The sequence below is a fragment of the Cibotium barometz genome, chromosome 25, assembly GCF_041138505.1.
Source record: "Cibotium barometz isolate CiBa-2024 chromosome 25, ASM4113850v1, whole genome shotgun sequence".
Lineage (NCBI taxonomy): Eukaryota > Viridiplantae > Streptophyta > Polypodiopsida > Cyatheales > Cibotiaceae > Cibotium > Cibotium barometz.
Window position 1 is genome coordinate 52,192,882 of NC_141070.1, and position 22,493 is coordinate 52,215,374.

The 22,493-nt window shown below is 49.1% G+C and overlaps 1 protein-coding gene across 3 annotated transcripts in view; it reads right to left on the reverse strand.

Annotated features, from left to right (window-relative positions):
- LOC147624716 (NADH:ubiquinone oxidoreductase, 17.2kDa subunit) overlaps positions 1-22,493 on the reverse strand; it is an 80,670-nt gene that overhangs the window by 16,904 nt on the left and 41,273 nt on the right. For all 3 annotated transcript variants that reach the window (XM_086819748.1, XM_086819749.1, XM_086819750.1), the window contains exons 6-7: positions 4,710-4,784; positions 4,572-4,632 (exon numbers count right to left, since the gene is read on the reverse strand). In XM_086819748.1, the coding sequence (XP_086675874.1) occupies positions 4,572-4,632; positions 4,710-4,784 (136 nt within the window). The remainder of the gene's footprint in view (positions 1-4,571; positions 4,633-4,709; positions 4,785-22,493) is intronic.

Consider the following 22,493-nt stretch of genomic DNA (forward strand, 5'->3'; position numbering starts at 1 on the left):
AAAGGCGACTCCGCCTCCACTCTCTGAAGTCTGCCCTCATCCTGGATCTCATAGTAGAGGCATCTACCATCCTCAGTGCAAGCTCTGACAGCAATCAGGATCTCCATCTGTGTAAAGGCTCCCATCCACCGTGGGGTGGCTGGCTCGAAAGGCGCTCCTCAGTGAGTGCCTCCTAAATGTCATCCCTCATAATCAGCCCCCCTCTGAAGTGACTCAGCCTCTCCACCTGGACCGCCTCTGGGAGACTGCAGAAGGCCTAACCGTCTCCAAAACTGCGTGCTGGGCCTGCCGCCAATGGTCCCCAGGCTAGACGAGTGCGTACCGCGGAGCTCCAGATGAGCGGCTGTCTGGCCCGCTCCTCATCACAAGTAGGAGGTCTCTGAGGAAGCCCCGGTCTCAGCAGCTCCCAAGCTCGCAGGATGCTCAAGGCAAATCTGTTCTCCCATCCTCTACTGAGGCCTGTCCTCCTCATCTCTATGAAGATCCATCGTATCTCTGGGCCCAAGTGTCCCCTGCTGGACGAGCCCTAGCCTGCAGTCGCTGAAAAAGAAGCTCCTTCCAAGGCTCAGCGCCTGGAAGCAACCCCCAAACAATAAGCTTCCCCAATAAGGCTCTACTCTGATCAACTGGATCTATAATGCCCAAGCCCCCCTGGGCCAGCGGAAGAGTAATAACTGCCCAAGCAACCTTAGCCCGGGCTGGCTGACCGTCCCGCCCAGACCAAAGAAAGTTCCTGATCAGCCTCTGTACCTGACTGATGCAAGAGCTCGAGAAGATCCAACAAGACGTGATGTACCGCTAAAAGCACCTGATTTGTCACCACGACTCTCCCAGCCAAGGATAGCCGAGCTGTACTCCAATACAAAAGCTTCTTCCGAATGCTCAGAAGAAGCGGGGCGATCTGCTGCTCAGGTGACAAATCAAGTCCAATCTGGCATCCCAAATACCGCACTGTTGTGCCAGGCGGAATCCGTCTAAAACCCGGGTCTGGGCTCCATGCCGGAGTGGGAGCGCTACTGATCCAAAAGGCCACTGTCTTGCGCCAATTGATCAATGCTCCCGAAGCTGCACCAAAACTGCTCTGCCCTCTGAAGATTGGCCTCCTGGCCATGCAAAAATAATCCCGTGTCATCAGCAAACTCAGAATCGAGCAGGTCCTCTCCCCGGATTGGGAGCTGGAGTCCTCTCAAACCAACCTCCTCTGCTGTCAGATACATGCTCATAGCCTCAGCAAAGAAGAGAAAAAGAAACGGGGCAAGAGGGCACCCCTGACGGACTGATCTGGTCAACTCAAAACTCGGTCCCCGTCCTCCTGCCATCAGCACCTGGCTACGAGCTGTGGAATATAGAGCCGCCACCCCTCGAATCCAGACTGGCCCAAAACCTAGGCGAAGCATAGTGCCCTCTAGGAAACCCCAATCGACTCTATCGTATGCCTTCTCAAAATCGAGAAGCATAACGACCAGGTCCTTGCCGAGAAATCTAGCTCGGGCCGCCCAAAAGGTGAAAATGTTGTCAAGGATACTGCGCTCCTTGACGAATCCTATCTGGGTAGCATAAATCAACTCCCCAAGGAAGGGCTGGATCCTCAAACTCAAGGCCTTGGCCAGGACCTTGTAGACAGTATTGAGGATCGTAATAGGTCTCCATTGCCGAATATCATCAGACACTCCCTCCCCCTTGGGGATAAGAAAGATCAAGCCCTCTGAAAAGCTCTGTGGCATCACCCGAGTGTCCAAAACATACTGAAAGCCCCTGCGGAGGCCTGGCCCCAAAATGTCCCAATAGCGCATAAAAAAGGCAGGCGTCAATCCGTCCTCAAAGCCTCAACAAGCTCATCCTCTGAAAGAGGCTCACCCAGAACTGTGCGGATACGATCTGTGACCCTCCTCTGTGCATGGGCCCACACAGTCTGTCTGCAAGCATCACGTGCCTCCGTGGCTGGCTCCGCTGAGAGCAGGTCTCTATAGAACTCACTGGCAATGGCTCTAATCTCCCGGGCTCAGTGGCTAAAGAGCCCGTCCTGTCTCCTGAGTTGGCGTACACCTGCTCGAGCATGGCGGGGTACGGTAATCTCAAAGAACTCCCCATTCACTCTATCACCAAGCTGCGTCCACTGTGAGGCCTGGCGATGATAGTAGAACTCATGTCTCTGCTCCTCTACCTCTCTAACCTCCTGGCGTGCCTGGCTCAGCTGGGACGCCACCCACTCACATGTAGGCTGCTGCTCCTGAAGGCGCTGGAGCGAAGCAAGGCTATGTCTCAAGCGGCGCTCCCGCTCTCGTGTCTCTCCCAGCCGTGTCAAGGCTACAGCGTGCAAAAAAGAGCTGAGCTCGATGAGTCCCTGGGCACACTGGCCTGCTGCATCCAGGTCAGAGCTCTGGCTATCATGCCATATCCTCTCAATGTTCTCAAAAAGACTGGAATCTGTAAGTATCCTCTCTGGGATCCTCAACTGCAAGCTGGTCTCCTGTGTCCCCTCCTCAAGTGTCAAAATAACTGGCGCATGGTGTGAAAAAGAAGTGCCAGGCGGGCCATCGGGGGCCTGCTGCTGCTGCGGTGAACGTCGGGGTCTCCTGCGAGGGTAGGCCTTGGCCATGTGGCCTACCTGCCTGCATATAAAGCACTGATTCGGGAGCCCCGAAAACTCCACTCTCTGATCAATCCATCCCCCCCCTATCCTAGGTAGCTGAATGACCTTCGGAAGGGAGGAGATGTCAGAAACCAAAACTCTGACCAAAGGCAGGCCAGCTGCTCTAGCCACCACTGAAGCTGCTGTGGGGCCAATCTCAAGCACCGACCCACCAATGCTCCTATCCTAGAAAGGAGCGGAAGGTACTCGCGTCGGAGTCCAGGGAAGCAAACTGTGACATGGAAAAGGCGCTCTCCCTGCTCGGCCGCTGCTGGGTCGAAGCCATGCTGCCACGGCCTGAAGAATGCCTGAGCGCCCCTCATGTCAAGGGGACTCATGGCTAGGACCTGGGCCACGCTCTGGGATGTCTCGAACTCACTCTGGTAGTGTCCGCGGCCCAGTAACTGAACGTCCAGGATCTTGCCCACATCTGCAAGAAGACGGGCCTCGGATTTCCCCTCTGCTGGGGTGAGTGCCAACTATACGGCAGATGGTGGAATGTGCCTGGAGACATTCCACCTCTGCGGTGAGGCTCGCTTCCTCTTCTGGCGAAAGAGAAAGCCTGATGGGGGTATCCTCAGGGGCGGGCGAGGGGACTGCGGGAGGGTCCCTCTGAGGTGGGGCGGGAGGAGCCTCCATCAGTGTCTGAAGCTTAGTCGAAGGCGGAGCGAATGCGGAGTGACCTGCAAGAACCGAGCTGCACAAAAGGCAGAGCGGGGAGGAGCTGAGGGGGGAAAGGCGGAAGACAGAGGTGGAAGGGGGCTGAAAACAGAGGGGGGGCGGAAGAAAACGCGAAAAAGGGGGGGGGGGGGGGGGGGGCAAGGCGTGAGGCAGAGGCGGCGAAAAGGGGGCAGGGGGGGCGAGGGCATGAGGCAGGCGGCGGGGTTTGGGACGCGAAGGAAGGGGAGGCGCAGGGGGGCGCTAAGGAAGCGGAACAGGGGGGGGGGGGGCGAGCGCGAAAGAGCAGGGGCGGGGGGGGCGCGAGAAATCCAGGCGGGGGGAGCAGACAGAGAGGACAGGGCAGGCTGGGGGACGCGAGGGCGGGGAGGGAGGCGAACGTACAGGTGGCAGCGCGAGCAGGGGGGAGCGGAAGCTTCAGCGAGCACTGAGACATACCCCTCTAGCTTTGAGAACACAAGCAGGTTTGGTGCTCAAAAATAAAACATACAATACAGTTTTCAAAAGCTGCCAATGCCAAAAAGGAAGGCCCTATTTTTGTTTCTGTGCAAAAAGGGACATCAAGCTGAATTTGATCATATCGTAATTTACACATAAACAAATAATTTTCTCTACTGAATTTTTTTAATATCCTTTAGTTTTGCATTTTCAGAAGCTTTACTCCATTTTGTGTGAAATACTTAATAATGAGGATGCCGATACTGGTCTGATCTAATCTCTACGTGCTTCTCACTCTCTCAACAAGTCCCAATTCAAGTCGTTTCACTCTCAATCTCTTCTCACTCTCTCAATAACTCCGAATTAGTGTGAAGGCTCTTGACTGTGGTTGGCTCTAACAGTTGGATGTGGTGTGCGTTCCTTGAGTCAAACTGCAAATCAAAGATTTTAAAGAACACTTCTATACAGAAGATGGTGTAAATTTATCGTGGAAGTTGACGAGTTCTTAAGCAGAGGGCCAGCTCTTGGTTTGAATTCAGAATCTCCTGTAGCATGAATGATCCAGCATTACGATTAGCCCTACAAAGAGCAAACAACAGATAGCATGAAGCAAGGGCAGACAGCACAGAGATTTGGGAGCCCAAACTGCCATCTTTATTGATAGATACATTGTTCAGAAGCAAGAAAGTGCACCAATTCAGAAATCATTCATTAGCATACTACATCGTACTCCACCTTTTTATAAGCACAAACATCCAGAAATCTAGAAGAATAGCATCAAATTTGCAGTGACAAGTTCTCAAAAGGGCCAGATTTATTGGACCTGCCATTTTGATCAATTAAAGTAGTTTTGCTTGCAGCTCCATTCACAAAAGTCCCTTCCCCTGTAGTACCCAAAGAAGGGAGTCTTTAGAAGACTACACAGACAGCCATCCTAAGAAGAACAACTCGGCAGACTTACCTCCATCAAAGTTGACACCTTCAAGCACAGCAACCTGCTCGATAAATTTGTTCATTTCTGGGGGCTTTGTCTCATCTGTAAACCATAAAAGACAATAAACCATTGAAATCGAATTGTTTTTGTATCCAACCAAATCAAAACTTTCTAAAACGCAGCAATGCAACTATAACCATAACTAGGAGCACATAGCACAATGGTAGGCATTGTGGAAATTCTTGCAGTCATTGAAATTCGGAGCTCGATTGAAATTCAGAGCTCGAATCTCTGAACCACTTAACTCTTACTGAAATTAAGAACTTAAATAGCCACAACACACAACCACAACCACCACAAAAATAGATGGTGACACAGCACTTGGCCAGAATCGGCCACCACCCCCCTTTTTGAGATATTATCCAAAGGAGAACTTACATACAAGCTATGAGGGTACCCATAGGGTTACCAAATTTATTTCAAGATGAAAACAAATACCAACGATGAATCATGATGCCAATGTAGAATACCTCTCAAGGGACAACCAAGCATGTTCACTGGAATCCCAAGAGTGTCACATGCACTCTGCGCTATAGTGCATGGTGACAAGCTGGCTCATCATCATCAATGCAACATTGTAAAAGTATTAGTACCTTTCAGGATGACATTTGTCGTACGCCGTGACCCCATTGTAATCCTCAGTCCAAGATAAGTCAGGCACGAGCTACGTAGGTCATTCTCAGACACTTAGACAGTCAGTCAGTCAGTCCAAGTCCCTTAACCCATTTGAAGAGACACATTCATGCATGTAAAGTCAGTAGAAACCTTAGGGTTTGCATTAGAAAGCATTCCGCATATTGGACATCATTCATTCATGGCATCTAGACCATTGCAGAAACCCCAAATATCATCTAGTATTTATCAGGATATTTACTAGGAATTTTCTGGTATTTTTTCCATCATTTTTAGCATTTTATACATCTTTTATGCATTTATTGTGGACATGAGCAGTCAGCCAGCTCTGTAGCCAACCCACTGGCTCACTTGGTCCATATAAGTAGATCAGCATGTTATTCATCCATTCATTCATCATATTCAGCAGTAGAGCATTCAAGTGCTTGGCATCTTCAGCACAAGGAGCATAAGCGATTAGAGTTTCCAGCCATCATACCTCAGCATTTTCCTCCTACAGCACTAGGCGCCTCAACGCATGAGCATTCAACCCCCTCTGCATCAGCAAAACGCATCAGTTTCAGCACTCAGCCAGCAGTCCGCCTTGCGTTTTCTGCATCCGTACAGTTTTCAGCATTCATCTACTCATCATTTTGCTCCAACCACTTGGTGAAGGTAAAACGCAGCATTCATATTCATTTACAGCATTCATACATAGTCTAGAACAGTCCCAAACAGCCCCTCTCTCCCTCATTCCATTGGAAAGAGTGCATAGACTCGAGATTGGACATCAATGGTGCTTCTACAGCAATGTACAGTTCAGCCCAACTCTTGGTCTTCAAAGGTCTTGCGTTTGGCTTATCGTCAGTCACACTGTCAGTCTCTTCAAAGATAATAAAGCAAATACTATCTCGGTAACGGGATAGTGGACCCTTCAATGGGTAATTCAGGACCCCATACGGTGTACAGTTCTCATCTCTCTCTCTCGCTCTCTCTCTCTCTCTCCATTAGGAGCTCCTAGTACCGTACTTTTCCTCATAGTTATTTCAGTTTCAGTTAGTTGTTTTTAGCTTTTCTTACACAGACATTGTATCAGATCCACCAATTGTTGTAACCTTTTTGGTCTCATAGGTCATTTTGGCCTTTTGAAGACGTTAATATATCATTTCATCTCTCTCTCTCTGCCTCCCACTGCGGCCCCCCCCCCTCCCGCTGCCTGCCTGCGCCCCCCTTCGCTCTGCCCTTCACCCCCCCCTCCTGCTGCCTACTTGCGCCCCCCCCTCACGTTGCCTGCCCGCCTGCGCTCTCTCTGCCCTCCCCCCGTCTCTCTCTTGCGCATCTCTCCCTCCCCTCCCTCCCACCTGTGCGCCCTCTTGCCCGCCTGCACCCCGCCCTTTGTCCCCTCCATCTCTCTCTCTCTCCTGAAGGTCAGCACCATGTTGAGACCAACCCTGGTCTGCTGAAGTTACAGTCACAGCCCACAAGGATTAACGGCAAAAGAAACGTCATGGAGGCACGTATGGAAAAGCTCGAAAAGATGCTGTAGGATTTGAAGAAAACCACGGACAGCAACCTCAACACTTTCCAAAAGAACCTCCTCGATCGCATTGCTAAGCTGGAGACCGAGGCAGAAACATGGAAGAAAGAAAAGGAAACAATGCAGGAGGAGATTGCCCAGCTTAAAGGCGAAGTAGCTTCACTGCGTGAACGCCCAGAAGAAGGGGAAATCCTCGAGGCAGACAAAGAAGCCATGAAGGAGGAGCTCACCCAGACGATTACCAAAACCCTGGAGGGCAAGATGGAAGCAATAAGAGAAGGTGGAAGTGGTCAAGAAAAACATTAAGAAAGAAGTACAAGAGGACACGCACATGGTCCAATCCACACTAGATGAAGAGAAGATGAGGAGAATCCGTCGCCTGAACATACGCGTGACAGGTATTCCAGAGACAGAGGGGTGCACCCCTGAGGCGGACGGCCGAAACTTATGCATAAAATTAGGCCATGCGGAGGATGCACCACTTCCATTCACCAAGATATGGAGGACAGCCCCACCCAAGGCCCCACCCAAAGTAAAGCCCTAATGCTACAGTTCGCAGACGAAGTGAGCAGGCAAACCTTCATGAGACACAGAGTTATTCTGAGAAACCTACCAGGGGACCCCATCTACTTTGATGATGACCTAACTTGGATGCAGAGACAACATAGGAAATCATGCATGCCACAAATTAAAGCAGCACGTGCTGAAGGGAAAAAGGCACATTACAGAGATGGCCATGTATACATAGAGGGCAAGATGGTGGCATAGCGCCATATGGCCTATGAGATCCAGGAAATTATCAAGAAGCACAAGGAGATATATGCAGCAGTTTGGAACTGCAATGGGGCTCTATGGACACATCCAGGCAGACTAGAGGAGGTTATGGAGAACCGGGACATCATGTTTCTGACAGAGACACATGAAAGCCCAGAGACAGGCTTACCACGGGTAGCAAGGTACCAGTGGGAATCAGTGTATAGACAAGGGATGCGACAGGGCACTTCCAGAGGCTCAAGTGGGATCGCTATACTATTCAGACGAGCACTACACCAACGTACCAGGGTGGTGTCAAGAGACCTAGAGGCACGCTACATGTGGATTAGCCTACAGCTCTCAGAGGTGAGAACAGTTTACTTGGCAATATGCTACTTCCCGCCGAAGGGGTCAAGATTCAACACAAGTCACATGGAGGACCAGATTGGAGGAGGAGAGGAGAGAGGGGCCCTTCCTAGTGAGTCTCCATACGCCACTCTATCCGCAGATATCCTACACTATTCGACCATGGGGGAGGTTCTCCTGATGATGGGGGACTTCAATGCACGCACACAAAATCGACAGTGTGAATCATTCGACTTCACAGATCCCCTCATCCTACAGGCACTAGACGATGTAGATGCAGGGACCACGAGGATGTCAGAGGACAGTGGGCCAGACAGTACAGGTTATGGGCAACACCTTCTGGACCTAGGAGCTAGACACCATCTCGTTATTTATAACGGGATGTCACAATGGCCAGAATCGAGAAGACTCACATGTTTCCCATCATCAGGAGGCAGCAGCATTGTGGACTACATATTGGGCTCGCGGGAGAGCACAGACCTGATAGACTCTTTCACTATCCCTACATGCCCCATTGGTGCGGACCATACTTATTTGGCTTTTTCTCTTAGGAGCTCTCTTGATCTGCCACCCCCGACCTCTCAGGCATCTCGTACCATCTTCCACTTTACCCGGGAGCTTGCAGACGTTTATGATTCAAAAGTACATGATGGCCTCTTTGATATGGACCCTACAGCACCCATCGATGTACTGACGGCCCAGCTTTCACACATACTGCACAACACAGCAGCTAGCCACAGCTTTCCACACCATCTCCAGACAAACGCCAGTGTCAACAGGCACACTTCCAGGAGCCCCGTACTAAGGGGTGGCTATTTGATACACTAGTTACTCCAGCATTGATGTATGCAGCAGCAATATGGGCACCAGGTTTGGCTACATCCTCATGGACACAGATACAGCGCTCTCAGATTTTGATGCTCTCACGGATGATCCACAGCAAACCTTCAGTACCACATGATATCCTTCGAGCGGAGTTTGCTGTACCACCTATGTTAGTAGAGGCCATGTTCCAAACTATATCTTTTATACACAGGATGCGGGAGCTCCCACTAAATCAGGTATCTCGGGCTGCTTTTGAGGCATCCAAACAGCTTGCTGAGGAGGGACATACCTGGTCATGGTACTCCCAGGTGGTACAGTGGATATCATCACACAGGATTGATATTGACAGATTACCACCCTTACAGTATGACCTAGCTGCACCACACAGACACCTCTCTCAGACAGAGAGGAACAGAGTCATGAGACATGACATTTGGCAGGGCCACATACAGGAGACTTGGCTATCTCCCAGTCAGCCCCACTCTCGACGAAGATGCTCTACTACAGGGACCACTTCTTGAGCACCTCCACAGACGGCTTCATCCAGCGACCACGATACTTGGAGGTCCACTTATCACATGGAGCCAGAGTAGCCATTGGGCGACTAAGGGTCTCATCACACCAACTAGAGATCGAGACTGGGAAAGCAGCACGCATCCCTCGAGCAGAGCGCATTTGCAGGTTATGCCAGACAGGGGTAGAGACAGAGGAGCATTTTGTTTGCCAATGTGGTGCTTTGTAGGAGATCAGGGCATGCTATCCTGAGGTTTTTAGAGGAGCCACATCACTTAGACAGATCTGGGAGAGATCGGACCAGAGACAGCTAGGCAAACTACTACTAGCACTACAAAGACACAGGGAGATCTTACTTCAGACACCCGCACATCATAGCGGAGGAAGACAGTCCCAGCTGACTGACTTCTTCCAGAGATTGGCACCAGTAGCCCAGCCACACACATTAGGAGTGACATCTCAGCGAGCGGAGGAGATTCGAGCTAGGCAACGACCCAGACTAGCCGGCTACCAGACACCACAGCTACACCACAGAGAGATCGCGGCCATCCGGTCTCGACACCAGCAGGAGGTCCAGGAGCAACTGGCACATTTTCGCTCTGATCCAGGACGCATGTTCCGGACATTTACGGCATCCTCAGATCGGATGTATGACATATTGTACCCAGACTATGGGACCGGATGGAGTTAGGAGTAGATGACATATCATACTTGTATCACCCCTTCAGCATATAGAGATGCATTAGTAGCCCTAGTACTCCATCCACACCCTCTCGTTTGTACACCACTATTGAGTCCCCTATGGTCGTGTTGTCATACTTGTACATTTTATTCTCACTCCACATTTTCCTCTTGATGACTGGAGGAACATCATTGTACTACTTGTTTGTCTCATAGGCCAATTTTGGCCTTTTGCAGACGTTAATATATCTTTCTTTCTTTCTTTCTTTCTACCATCTATTTGGATGACGACCTTACAAGGATACAAACAGAACACAGGAAAACATGCATGCCGAGAGTCCTACAAGCCCGGAAAGAGGGCAAGAGAGTATTCTATCGTGATGTCCGTGTCATCATCGATGGCAAGGCCACCGATTAGTGCCAAGCGGCCTATGGGACATCGGCTATGGAGGATCCAGATTCACAGATACACATGGCAGTTTTGGAACTGCAATGGAGCACTTTGGACACATCCTAGGAGGATGGAGGAGGTCATGGAGGGACGGGACATCATACTACTTACAGAGACGCCCCAGAGCCCAAAGCGGGGGCAACCCAAAGTAGAGGGCTATCAGTGGGAGTTTACATACAGGGGGACCACACAGCAGAGCACATCGAGAGGATCTGGAGGTATAGCGGTACTCTTCAAGCGAGAGCTACAGGAGCGCCTACAGGTGGTAGCACGTGACCAGGAGGCTAGATACATGTGGATTAGACTGCAGCTCTCAGCAGCAGACAGGGTGTTATACATTGCTCTATGCTACTTCTCTCCTAGAGGATCGAGATATGCCATGACAACAGAGGATGAGAGTAGAGGGGAGGAGGAGGACACAAGGCCATTGGGAGAATCACCATATGCAGCCCTTTCAGATGAGATCATACACTACTCCAACCTAGGAGAAGTCCTCCTTATGGGGGACTTCAATGCACGGACAAAGAGCCGACAGTGCGACATTTATGATTTCGAGCACCCCGAGGTGATGCACACACTAAAGGTGGAGGACACGGGAGCCTGCAGGGTGTCAGAGGACATGGGGCCGGATAACACCAGATATGGTCATCACTTACTTGAGCTGGGAGCGCAACACCATCTCGTTATTTATAACGGGATGAGACAGTGGCAGGATTCAGGAGCACTGACATGCTTTCCACGATCGGGGGGGGGGGGGGGGGGGGGGTAGGTAGCGCAGTGGACTACATCATGGGGTCCATGGAGACCACATAGGCAGTGACATCTTTCACCATCCCCCCTGTCCTATTGGTGCGGATCACACATACCTCTTACTGTCATTGGCGAGCTCCACACCAGCACCCACACAGCCCACACAGGCATCGCATATATGAGCATCATGTATATGATGGGCTATTCCAGATGGATCCCCTGTCACCTCTAGACACACTCACCACCCAGCTGTCATCTCTACTACATACGGCTGCCACCCGCAGCTTCCCCCATCATACACACATTGCACATACAGATAGATCTGGGAGCATGCCCCAGAATCGGTGGTATGATGATGAGTGCAGAGAGCTATATAGACACCTCCGTGCCTAGAGAGCACTGGGGACCATCACACAGAGACAGGCGAGCCGACAGATAAGGATCCTCACACGCCGTAAGAGGCGTGCATATGAGGAGGCACAGTACTGGGATATATACCACCTTCTCATGAGCAGAGATGCAACCACTGCATGGCGCAGGATGAGAGAGCCTCGCCCTCGCACATGGCACACATATGCAAAGAGCCTCTACCATATCCCTTAGCAGCCACCCATACCACAGCCACAGGAATCCCGCCCTACCACCTCTACTTTCTTTACCGCCTCGATGGTAGAGAGAGCTATTTGCCGGTTACAGCATGGGAGATCGGCTGATCACACAAGTATACAGAGTGAGCATCATATTTATGCAGCTGACACACTGGGACCCTTTGTTGCTCACCTCTTTAATAGGGCACTAGTGGAGGGCCTACCAGCTGAGTGGACTATGCACACCATCGTGCCTCTCCACAAAGCGGGAGACATGCTAGACCCCAGCAACTACAGGACTATCATGATTTTTCATACATTGGCCAAACTTTATGGCGCAGTGCTCGAGGCACAGTTGAGCTCATATGCAGAGGAGGAGGGACTGCGAGCACCACGGCAAGCGGGATTCCGATGAGCTTTCTCCACTATTGACCATATATTCACTCTGAGATGTCTGATTGACCACGCTAGGGCGCAGGAGAAGAGATTATACTGCTGCTTTGTGGATTTCCGCAAAGCATTTGACACGATGCCACGAGAGAGACTCTTCCAGCCCCTACAGTCATTGGGGATCCCATCAGAGATGGTTTGGGGCATCTATGCTTTATATGAGCAGGTCTTCGGGCGCATACGATGCCCCGGGAGGCTATCTGATGTTATTGCTAGCACCATAGGTGTGAAGCAAGGATGCCCACTCTCTCCTACACTATTTGGGCTATACATCGATGAGGTGGCTGACTTCATTGGTCACGGTGGTGGGGACGGGGTAGACATCCACAGTCCACATTATGCTATATGCATATGATATTATTCGGGTCTTTGAGTCGCAGATGGGACTACAGAACCATCTCCATGCACTCGATGACTTCTGCACACAGAGGGGGCTTACAGTGAACCTTGGGAAAACCAAGGTCATGATTTTCCACACCTCAGGGCCGGTTCGACGACAGGCCATCTTCACACTAGCAGGAGGACAGGTAGAGGTGGTAGACTCATATGTGTACCTGAGGATTACATTTACGACTCCGCCAGGAAGATTTACTATGGCACAGGCAGCCAGGGATAGACTCACACAAGGGTATGCAGCTCTGGCCATGCTAGAGAGACAGTGTCACCAAGCACACTTCCAGGAGCCCCGCACGAAGGGGTGGTTGTTTGACACACTAGTCACCCCTGCTTTGTTGTATGTTGCAGCTGTATGGGCACCTGGGCTCGCCACCTCCACATGGTCTTAGATAGAGAGGCCTCATATTCTCATGCTCTCACGGATGATCCGCAGCAAACCCTCTGTCCCACATAACATTGTCCGGACGGAGTTTGATGCACCTCCTATGCTAGTAGAGGCCCTCTTCCATACGATCTACTTCATACAAAGGATCAGAGATACGCCATCAGATCCACTCTTACATAGAGCTCTTGAGGCGTCCAGGCAGCTCGCAAAGAGTGGAGATAGGAGATCATGGTATTCACAGATGATACAGTGGCTCACTCAGCATGGTCTTGGCATAGATCCCCTGCCACCTTTCCAGTATGATCTACATGCACCACACATCCAGCTCTCTCACAATGAGAGGAACAGAGTCCTTCGGCAGGATTTATGGCAGCGATATACTCAAGAGACTTGGATTACACCCAGTCAGCCTCTACCGCCAAAGATGCTATACTACAGAGATCAGTTTATGCATATCTCAGCGGATGAATTCATACAGAGACCTAGATACATGGATGTGTACATGCCTCACAGTGCCCGAGTGGTGATAGGCCAGCTCAGAGTGTCATCACACCAGCTTGAGATTGAGGCAGGTAGGGCAGCACAGATCCCCAAAGCAGAGAGGATGTGCAGACTATGCCAGGAGGAGGTTGAGAGTGAGGATGTGCAGACTATGCGCGGTGTGGACCCCCGAGCCAGACGGAGACCGAGAGGCTACCAGACTCCCAAACTACATCACAGGGATATCACAGAGATACGGGCTCGACATCAGCACCATATCCAAGAGCGGCTAGCTCACTTACACTCACACCCGGAGATCATGCTCCGAGGTATTTTTGCCTCGCCATCGCCTATGTATCACATATTACACTCCCATTATGGTACTGGTTGGAGCTAGACAGATCTGCATTGCATTCTTGTATACCCTGCGCATATAGGTTGCATACTGAGCCTCTAGCAGTAGTGCTCCATCCATCACACCCCCCCAACTAGCTCAGTACTTTCATAGTTTATTTCATGTTCATTTTGTCCTTTTTTTTTCTGGACATCCAGAAGACATTGACAGTTGTACATTGATTTGTCTCATAGGTCGAGTTCGGCCTCTAGTAGACGTTAATACAGCTTTCTTTCTTTCTTTCTCTCTTAAATCTCTTAAAAGTTTGAAGTCTTAAAGTGGATCGCTAAACTCGCGAAACTCAGGATACAGAAGGTGGTGTGAGCATTTGTGTGAGAGGATCCTCCAATACGAATACTTCTACTGCATGTTACATTGGTATCAAATTCAACTTGTCCACACACGCCGTATCCTAGCGTGAGGGCATCCTTGGATGGTCAGATTGCGTTCCGGCACGACCATCGACTTCAGCATCATGTCTACAGAGAAGAGTACTACGGATCCGTACGTACGTACGGAATCAACCTTGCCATGACCTGAAGACCAGATTCCTCCCTCCCCACTACATGACTGGTCTGACAGATGAGTTCTATGGACTCAGACAGAACGGATCCCCAATGCTTGAGTTTTCCGGCAAAGTTATTACTTTAGCACAGCAATTAGGGCTATCTGCGCAGGCCAAGATGGAGCAATTCATTCGTGGATTGGATCCCAATATTCCGTTCACAGTTCGTAACTTTGAACCCAGTACATATGACCGGGCTTTGACTCTTGCTCAGAATGAAGAAATGAAGATGAACGGAGGCCAAGCCCAAGCAGTCGCCCTGTCCAGTACCAAACCCCAGCAGCAGCAATCTGCTGCATAGCCAGGGAAAGGTAATGAATCTTCTAAAGATGCTAAGAAGGACGGCAGTAATAGCTCCAGTTCAGGGGGTAAGAAAGATAAAGAATCTAAGCCTAAGAAAACCCCCGATAAAAAGGCTAAAGCAAGCATTACTGGAGGTTATCTTCCTCGAGAGGAGCAAAAGAAATACCAGTCAAAAAACAGATGTTTTTTTTGTCACATCATAGGGCACGGTAAGAAGGATGGCAAGCAGAACAAGCTGCCAAAGCCCCTTCTGCCACAGCATCCCCAGCTCCTCCAGCCCCGCCTACTACCACCAATGCAGTTTAACTTTTACCTTCTATGCATCCTATGCCATCCATGGTATTTGATGCTAAGCAGGAGGATGAGAGCGATGCTGCACAAAAAAGCCTCATCCGAGCTTATGACTCTGCCAAGGGCCGACAGTTTGTAGTCCTTTTCGATATGGGCAGTTCTGAGGACGCCATCTCTCCCCAATTAGTCCCATATCATCTAGATGTGGACGGGTTCACACCAGGTCTCCGCACCCACATTTCTTAGAAGGCACAGCAATTTGCCTTTGACATTCAGAAGGCCTCATTCCAACGAGATTTCATTGTCTCACCTCTGTTGGGGTGTGACATGATCTTAGGAATTCAGTGGTTTCATCAGTATGAGCCTATTCCCGATTGGGGGCAGGACACTTTCACTATCTGTAAAGGTTTTCCTAAGCCTGTCATGATTCATGGGGATAGAAGCATTCTGGGTATCCCATTGATTTCGCATCTCTAGGCCCGACGAGCTATCCGCAAGGGTGCAGAAGGAGCACTACTTTATGTTTGTGCTCAAACGACCTCTACCTAATCAGTAGCATCCATCTCATCTTCAATCCCTCAGTTAGCAGACCTCATGTCCAAACATCAGGACATTATGCTCAAGGACGATCTCTCGCCCAGTCTCCCACCCTGTCGCCCCAAGGACCATCACATTGATTTGGTCCCTGGATCGGATCCTCCTGGCAAGTTTCCCTATCATCTTTCCAAGACTCTAGAGGGCGAGTTAGAAAAACAGTTATCTGAGCTCCTCTGAGCCGGATTCATTCGGCCTTCTTCCTCAGCATTTGCTGCACGTATCCTATTTGTCCAAAAGAAGGACAAGTCTGCACGCCTTTGTGTAGACTACAGGACATTAAACAAACTCACCATCAAGAATAAGTTTCCTATGCCAAGGATTGAGTACATTTTGGAGCGTTTAGACGGTGCTAAAAGTTTCACTAAGATCGACCTCAAGAGTGGTTACCATCAGGTCCGCATTTTTGAAGCTAACATTCCAAAAACAGCTTTCCGGACAGAGCGTGGTCACTACGAGTTCGTAGTCATGCCTTTTGGGCTTACAAATGCACCCGCAACCTTCAATAAAATGATGTCAAGGATTTTCGCAGTCCTCATTGGGAAGTGTGTTTTCATATTCCTTGATGACATACTAGTCTTCTCAGCCACTGTGGAGCAGCATGGGAAAGATGTGGAGAAAGTCTTGCAACTCTTGCCAGATAATGGGCTCTACATAAACGCCAAAAAGTCTGTCTTCGGCATTAAGGAAGTTCAATACTTGGGCTATATCATCGGTTCCGATGGGATTAGACTGGAGCCATCAAAGGATCATGAAATCTTAGATTGGGACATTCCTAAGACCGCCCAAGAGATCCGCTCATTCGTAGGTCTTTGCCAGGCCTATAGTACCCATGTCCATCAGTTTTCCAACCTTGCAACACCTCTTACCGGTTTGCTCAAGGGGGTGAAGACTCGAAAGCAAAAAGTCTCAGTCATAGGCAAGGCGCTTGATGCATTCCGTGCACTCTAGAAAGCTGAAGAGCTTTTGGGTGTGATCACAACGCTCAAACATTGGAAGCCTTTTCTTTATGGACAGGTTTTCACACTCAAAACAAACCACCAAGCACTTAAGTGGCTTCAAACCATGCCAAGTGCCCAGTTGAGTGATCGATAGGCCAGGTGGAGTCAACTCTTCCAACAGTTTGGAGGAATGATTGAGTACATCCTTGGTAAGCATAACCGAGTAGCAAATGCTCTTAGTCGAAAGGCCAGCATCCAGGCAGTCCAGGAATCTACCATTCTCGAAACCACGGGGAAGGACTTTAATATCATGAAAGACCAATACATCAACTCCCCTAAGTTTGATACTCAGTACAGTTTGGTCCTCAATTATGAGCCTGGCCACTATTCAGTACAAAACGGTTGGTTGTTCTACAAGAATCGTCTCTGTGTCATTCGAGAAAAGCAAGCAGCTCTTCTTCATGATGCCCATGACTCCTTAGTTGGAGGACATAGGGGTATCAACAATACCCTTGAGAAATTGAAACGGTCCTTTTATTGGCCAAAAATGAGGCGTGATGTATATTCACATATTCAAGCCTATAAGATTTGTCAAAAAGTAAAGGTTCCACATACAAAGAAGGCTGGTTTACTTCAACCTTTGCCTATCCCTGACGGACCTTTCATCGACATATCTATGGACTTTTGAAGGGCCTCTACCAGCATCCACTGGTGTGGTATCCACAAAGCCGTATGGCTAGACAACGAATTCTTTCAAGAGTACCCCCAGTTGTTGGCGGACTACTTGGAAGCCATGAACTTGCCGCCAAGCTAAGCAAGAGGGAATGTCACATGCACTCTGCACTGTGTGCATAGTGACAAGCTGGCTCATCATCATCAGTGCAACAATGTAACAGTATTAGTATCTTTCAGGATGATATTTGTCGTACGTCGTGACCCCATTGTAATCCTCAATCCAGGATAAATCAGGCACGAGCTACGTAGGTTATTCTCAGTCTTAGACAGTCAGTTAGTCAGTCAGTCCAAGTCCCTTAACCCACTTGAAGAGACGCATTCATGCATGTAAATTCAGTAGAAACCTTAGGGTTTGCATTAGAAAGCATTCTGCATATTGCACATCATTCGTTCATGGCATCTAGACCATTGCAGAAACCCCAGATATCATCTAGTATTTATCAGGATATTTACTAGGAGTTTTCTGGTATTTTTTCCATCATTTTCAGCATTTTATACATCTTTTATGCATTTATTGTGGACATGAGCAGTCAGTCAACTCTGTAGCCAATCCACTGGCTCCCTTGGTCCATATAAATAGATCAGTATGTCATTCAACTAGGAGTTTTCTGGTATTTTTTCCATCATTTTCAGCATTTTATACATCTTTTATGCATTTATTGTGGACATGAGCAGTCAGCCAGCTCTGTAGCCAACCCACTGGCTCCCTTGGTCCATATAAATAGATCAGCATGTTATTCATCCATTCATTCATCATATTCAGCAGTAGAGCATTCAAGCGCTTGGCATCTTCAGCAACAGGAGCATAAGCGATTGCAGTTTCCAGCCATCATACCTCAGCGTTTTCCTCCTACAGCACTAGGTGCCTCAACGCATGAGCATTCAGCCCCTGCATCAGCAAAACGCATCAGTTTCAGCATTCAGCCAGCAGTCCACCTTGCGTTTTCTACATCCGTACAGTTTTCAGCATTCATCTACTCATCGTTTTGCTTCAGCCACTTGGTGAGCAGCATTCATATTCATTTACAGCATTCATACACAGTCTAGAACAGTCCCAAACAGCCCCTCTCTCAGTCCCAGCTTTGCATCCCTCCCTCATTCCATTGAGAAGAGTGCATACACTCGAGATTGGACATCATTGGTGCTTCTACAGCAATGTATAGTTCAGCCCAACTCTTGGTCTTCAGAGGTCTTGCGTTTGGCTTATCGTCAATCACATCGTCAGTCTCTTCAAAGATAATAAAGCCAATACTATCTCGGTAACAGGCTAGGGGGCCCTTCAGTTGGTAATTCGGGACCCCATACGGTGTACAGTTCTCATCTCTCTCTGTCTCAAATCTCTTAAAAGTTTGAAGTCTTAAAGTGGATTGCTAAACTCGCGAAACTCAGGATACAGAAAGCGGTGTGAGCGGATCCTCCAATACGAATACTTCCGCTGCATGTTACAAAGAGCCACTCACTAGGATGTTTCCCCACTAGAAGGCAAACAATCCTAGGCCGAAAACATTAGTTCTCCCAGCTGACGCATTTCTTTCTCATTAAGGCTTCTAGATCTTCTTCCCTTAGTGGCCAGAAACGCCAAGAGACTCCACCGACTAAGAAAAACTCACTCTTCTTTCCATTGATGAACAACTTGTGCTCCTGCAACTCTTGAAAAACCTTAGCTAAATGCTTTATGAGTTCCTCTTTGGTCTTGGGAAAGACAATGATGTCATCAAAGAAAGTGCTTGCATACTTTGCATGTGGTCTAAAGATCCCATCCATCATGGGGTTAAAGATAGCCAGAGCATTTGTGAGTCCAAAAGGCTTCACCAAATACTCATACAATCCAAGTACGGAAGGCCATCTTGTGAATATCCTATGCCTAGATCCGAATCTAATGATAGCCATTCTTCAAGTCAATCCGACTAAAGAATGCCGTGCCTTCCAGCCGATCCAATATACCATCAACCGTCGGTATAGGAAACCAATTCTTGATTATAATCATGTTCAATGCACTGTAATCCACGCACATGCAGAATGAGCCATCCTTCTTCTGCACTAGAAGCACTGAAGAACAAAAGGGTGTAGAACCAATCCGTCAACCCCTTTGATAGAAAGTCGTATACTTGTGTCATAATCTCTTCTTGTTACTGCACTCACACAGTAAGGAGGTCGATTCGGGGTTGAACTCCCCGGAATCAACTCTATCACATGATCCTCTAGTCACTCAGGACCGTGAAGCAATCCTTGTATCCCTCTAGAAACTGTAGTCTCTCCCTCTCAAGAGAGTTCAAATCTTTCACTGAGTCTTCGCTCTTATCCTTTACAAAGATAATATAAGTGAAGATGGAAGACTTTATTGCTTTGGAAATAGATACATGGGATACAATAGGGATGGTATCTCCCTTCTTCTTTGCTACAATAGTGATATCCTTATTCTTATGCTTAAAAGAAATGGTCCTCTCGGGAATTTGGATAATAGCACTCTTCCTATGGAACCATGGCATCTCCAAGATGACATCCGAGTGCTTCAAAGGTGAAATATAGAAATCCTCATAGTCCACATAACCATGGACATGAATCCTCAACTTACTGCCATTGCATCACATAAAACACTTCTTCTGCATGCAAGGCCAGTCTCATCCCCTCGAATTTGATACCCAATTGTTCCACAAGCTCTATGGAAATAAAATTATATGTGGCTCCCGTGTCAAACAACACTAGAGCGTTCTTGTCCCGCACTTTGCCCCAAGAGAGGCGTAACTCTCTAGCCTTGGGTTCCGAAGTGTTACCCAATACATCAGGAATGTTGGGGGACTCACACACTCACACACAGCAATATGTAGGGAGAAGAAGCTCACATAGAAGAGAGAGAGAGAGAGAAAGAAAGAAAGATATATTAACGTCTACGAGAGGCCAAAGTCGGCCTATGAGACAAAAAATAATACAACTGTGTTCTTCCGGTCATCGGAAGAAAAGAAACAAAAGAAAAAGTGTGCATGTGTCTGGATACAACTGTGAATCATCATGGATCGGTGGAGCCCATATACAAACAATATAAGGGGGGTGGGGATGTGGATGGAGTAATAAGGCAAGATGCATCTCTATATGCTGAAGGGGTAGTACAAGCATGCTATGCAGATCTATGTCTAACTCCATCCAGTGCCATAAGAGGGATATAAAATATCATACATCGCCGATGCTGAGGCTGTGAATGGCATGAACATGTACCCTGAGTCTGAATGAAAGCGAGCTAGCCTCTCCTGTGTCTCCATCTCGTGTCTCATTTGGATAGCTGCTATCTCTCGGTGACGGAGTCGGGGTGCTCTATGTCCAGTCTGTCTAGGTCTCCTCCTGTCTCTCAATTCCTCTGCTCTCTGTGCGGTCACCCCACGTGGTACATCAGCTGGCACTGGCATAGCTCTCTGGAAGAAATCTGTGAGCTGGGACTGTCTCCCACCCCTAGTGGGAGCGGGTGTCTAGAGGAGTCTCCCTCGAGAACTATGAAGCTCTAGTAGTAGTCTGCCAAGCTGTCGCTAGTCCGAGGCCTCCATCAACTGATGTAGTGAAGAGTGCTCCTCAAACAATCCTGCATATCAGCCCCTGGTGGGCTCTACATCTACATACAAAGTGATCCTCAGTCTCCACCTCCTCGCGGCACAATCTGCATATCCGCTCAGCTCTAGGAACCCGTGCCGCTCTCCCAGCCTCTATCTCTAGCTGATGTGATCAGACTCGTAGCTGTCCAATAGCAACACGAGAGCTGTGTGGCATGTATACATCCATGTACCGCGGTCGATGTATAAACCCATCCCCTGAGATGCTCATAAAGTGGTCTTTGTAATACAGCATCTTCGGTGGTAGTGGGCTCTCTGGTGCTGTCCATGTCTCCTGAATGTAGTGCTGCCGTATGTCCTGTCTCATCACTCTGTTCCTCTCATTGAGAGAGAGGTAACCCCGTGGAGCAGACTGATCATACTGAAAAGGTGGCAACCTCTCAATGTCTATACCATGATGTGAGAACCACTGTAGCATCTGTGCATACCAAGATCCAGTGTGTCCAGCCGCGGCCAGCTTTCTGGATGCCTCAAAAGCTCGGCGGGATAATCTCTCCATGGGCATCTCCCTCATCCTGTATATAAAGGAGATCGTCTGGAACAATGCCTCCACTGCCATAGGTGGTGCAGCAAACTCAGCTCGAACAATGTCGTGCGGGACGGATGGTTTGCTGCGTATCATCCTCGAGAGCATCAAGATTTGTGGTCTCTCCAGCTGTACCCATGTGGAGGCTGCAAGCCCTGGTGCCCAAACCGCTGCTGCATACATCAAGGCTGGTGTCACTAATGTATCAAAGAGCCACCCCTTCGTGCGAGGTTCCTGAAAATGTGCCTGATGACACTGACGCTCAAGGCCAGCAAGAGCTGCATACCTCCGGGTCACTCTGTCTCGAACTACCTGAGCCATGGAGAAGCGTCCAGCTGAGCTAGCAAATGTGATGCCAAGGTAAACATAAGAGCTCACCACCTCGACCCTCCCTCCTGCTAATGTGAGAGTAGTGTGGCTCCTGACTGCAGGTGAAGTGTGGAAGATCATAATGTGAGAGTAGTGTGGCTCCTGACTGCAGGTGAAGTGTGGAAGATCATAATGTGAGAGTAGTGTGAGCCCCTGCTGTGCGCAGAAGTCATCAAGAGCCACAAGGTGTCTTTGAAGCCCAACCTGCGTGTCGGATACCAAGACGATGTCATCAGCATAAAGCATAACATGGACAGTAATACCTGATAGCTCAACCCCAGAGCCTCCTCCCTGTGTGATGTAATCGACCACCTCATCAATATAGAGCCCAAAGAGCGTGGGGGAGAGCGAGCACCCCTGCTTCACACCAATGGTGCTAGCAACTGTGTCGGACAAGCCTCCTGGGCATCAGACTCTCCCAAAGACCTGCTCATATAGCCTGTATATGCCCCACATCATGTCTGAAGGTATGCCTAGTGTCTGTAGTCGCCGAAAGAGGCGCTCTCGGGGCACAGTATCAAATGCCTTGCGGAAATCCACAAAGCAACAATAGAGCCGTTGCCTCCGTGCCTTGGCCTGATCAATCAGGCACCTCAATGTAAAAATGTGGTCGATGGTCGAGAAGGCTCGACGGAAGCCTGCCTGGCC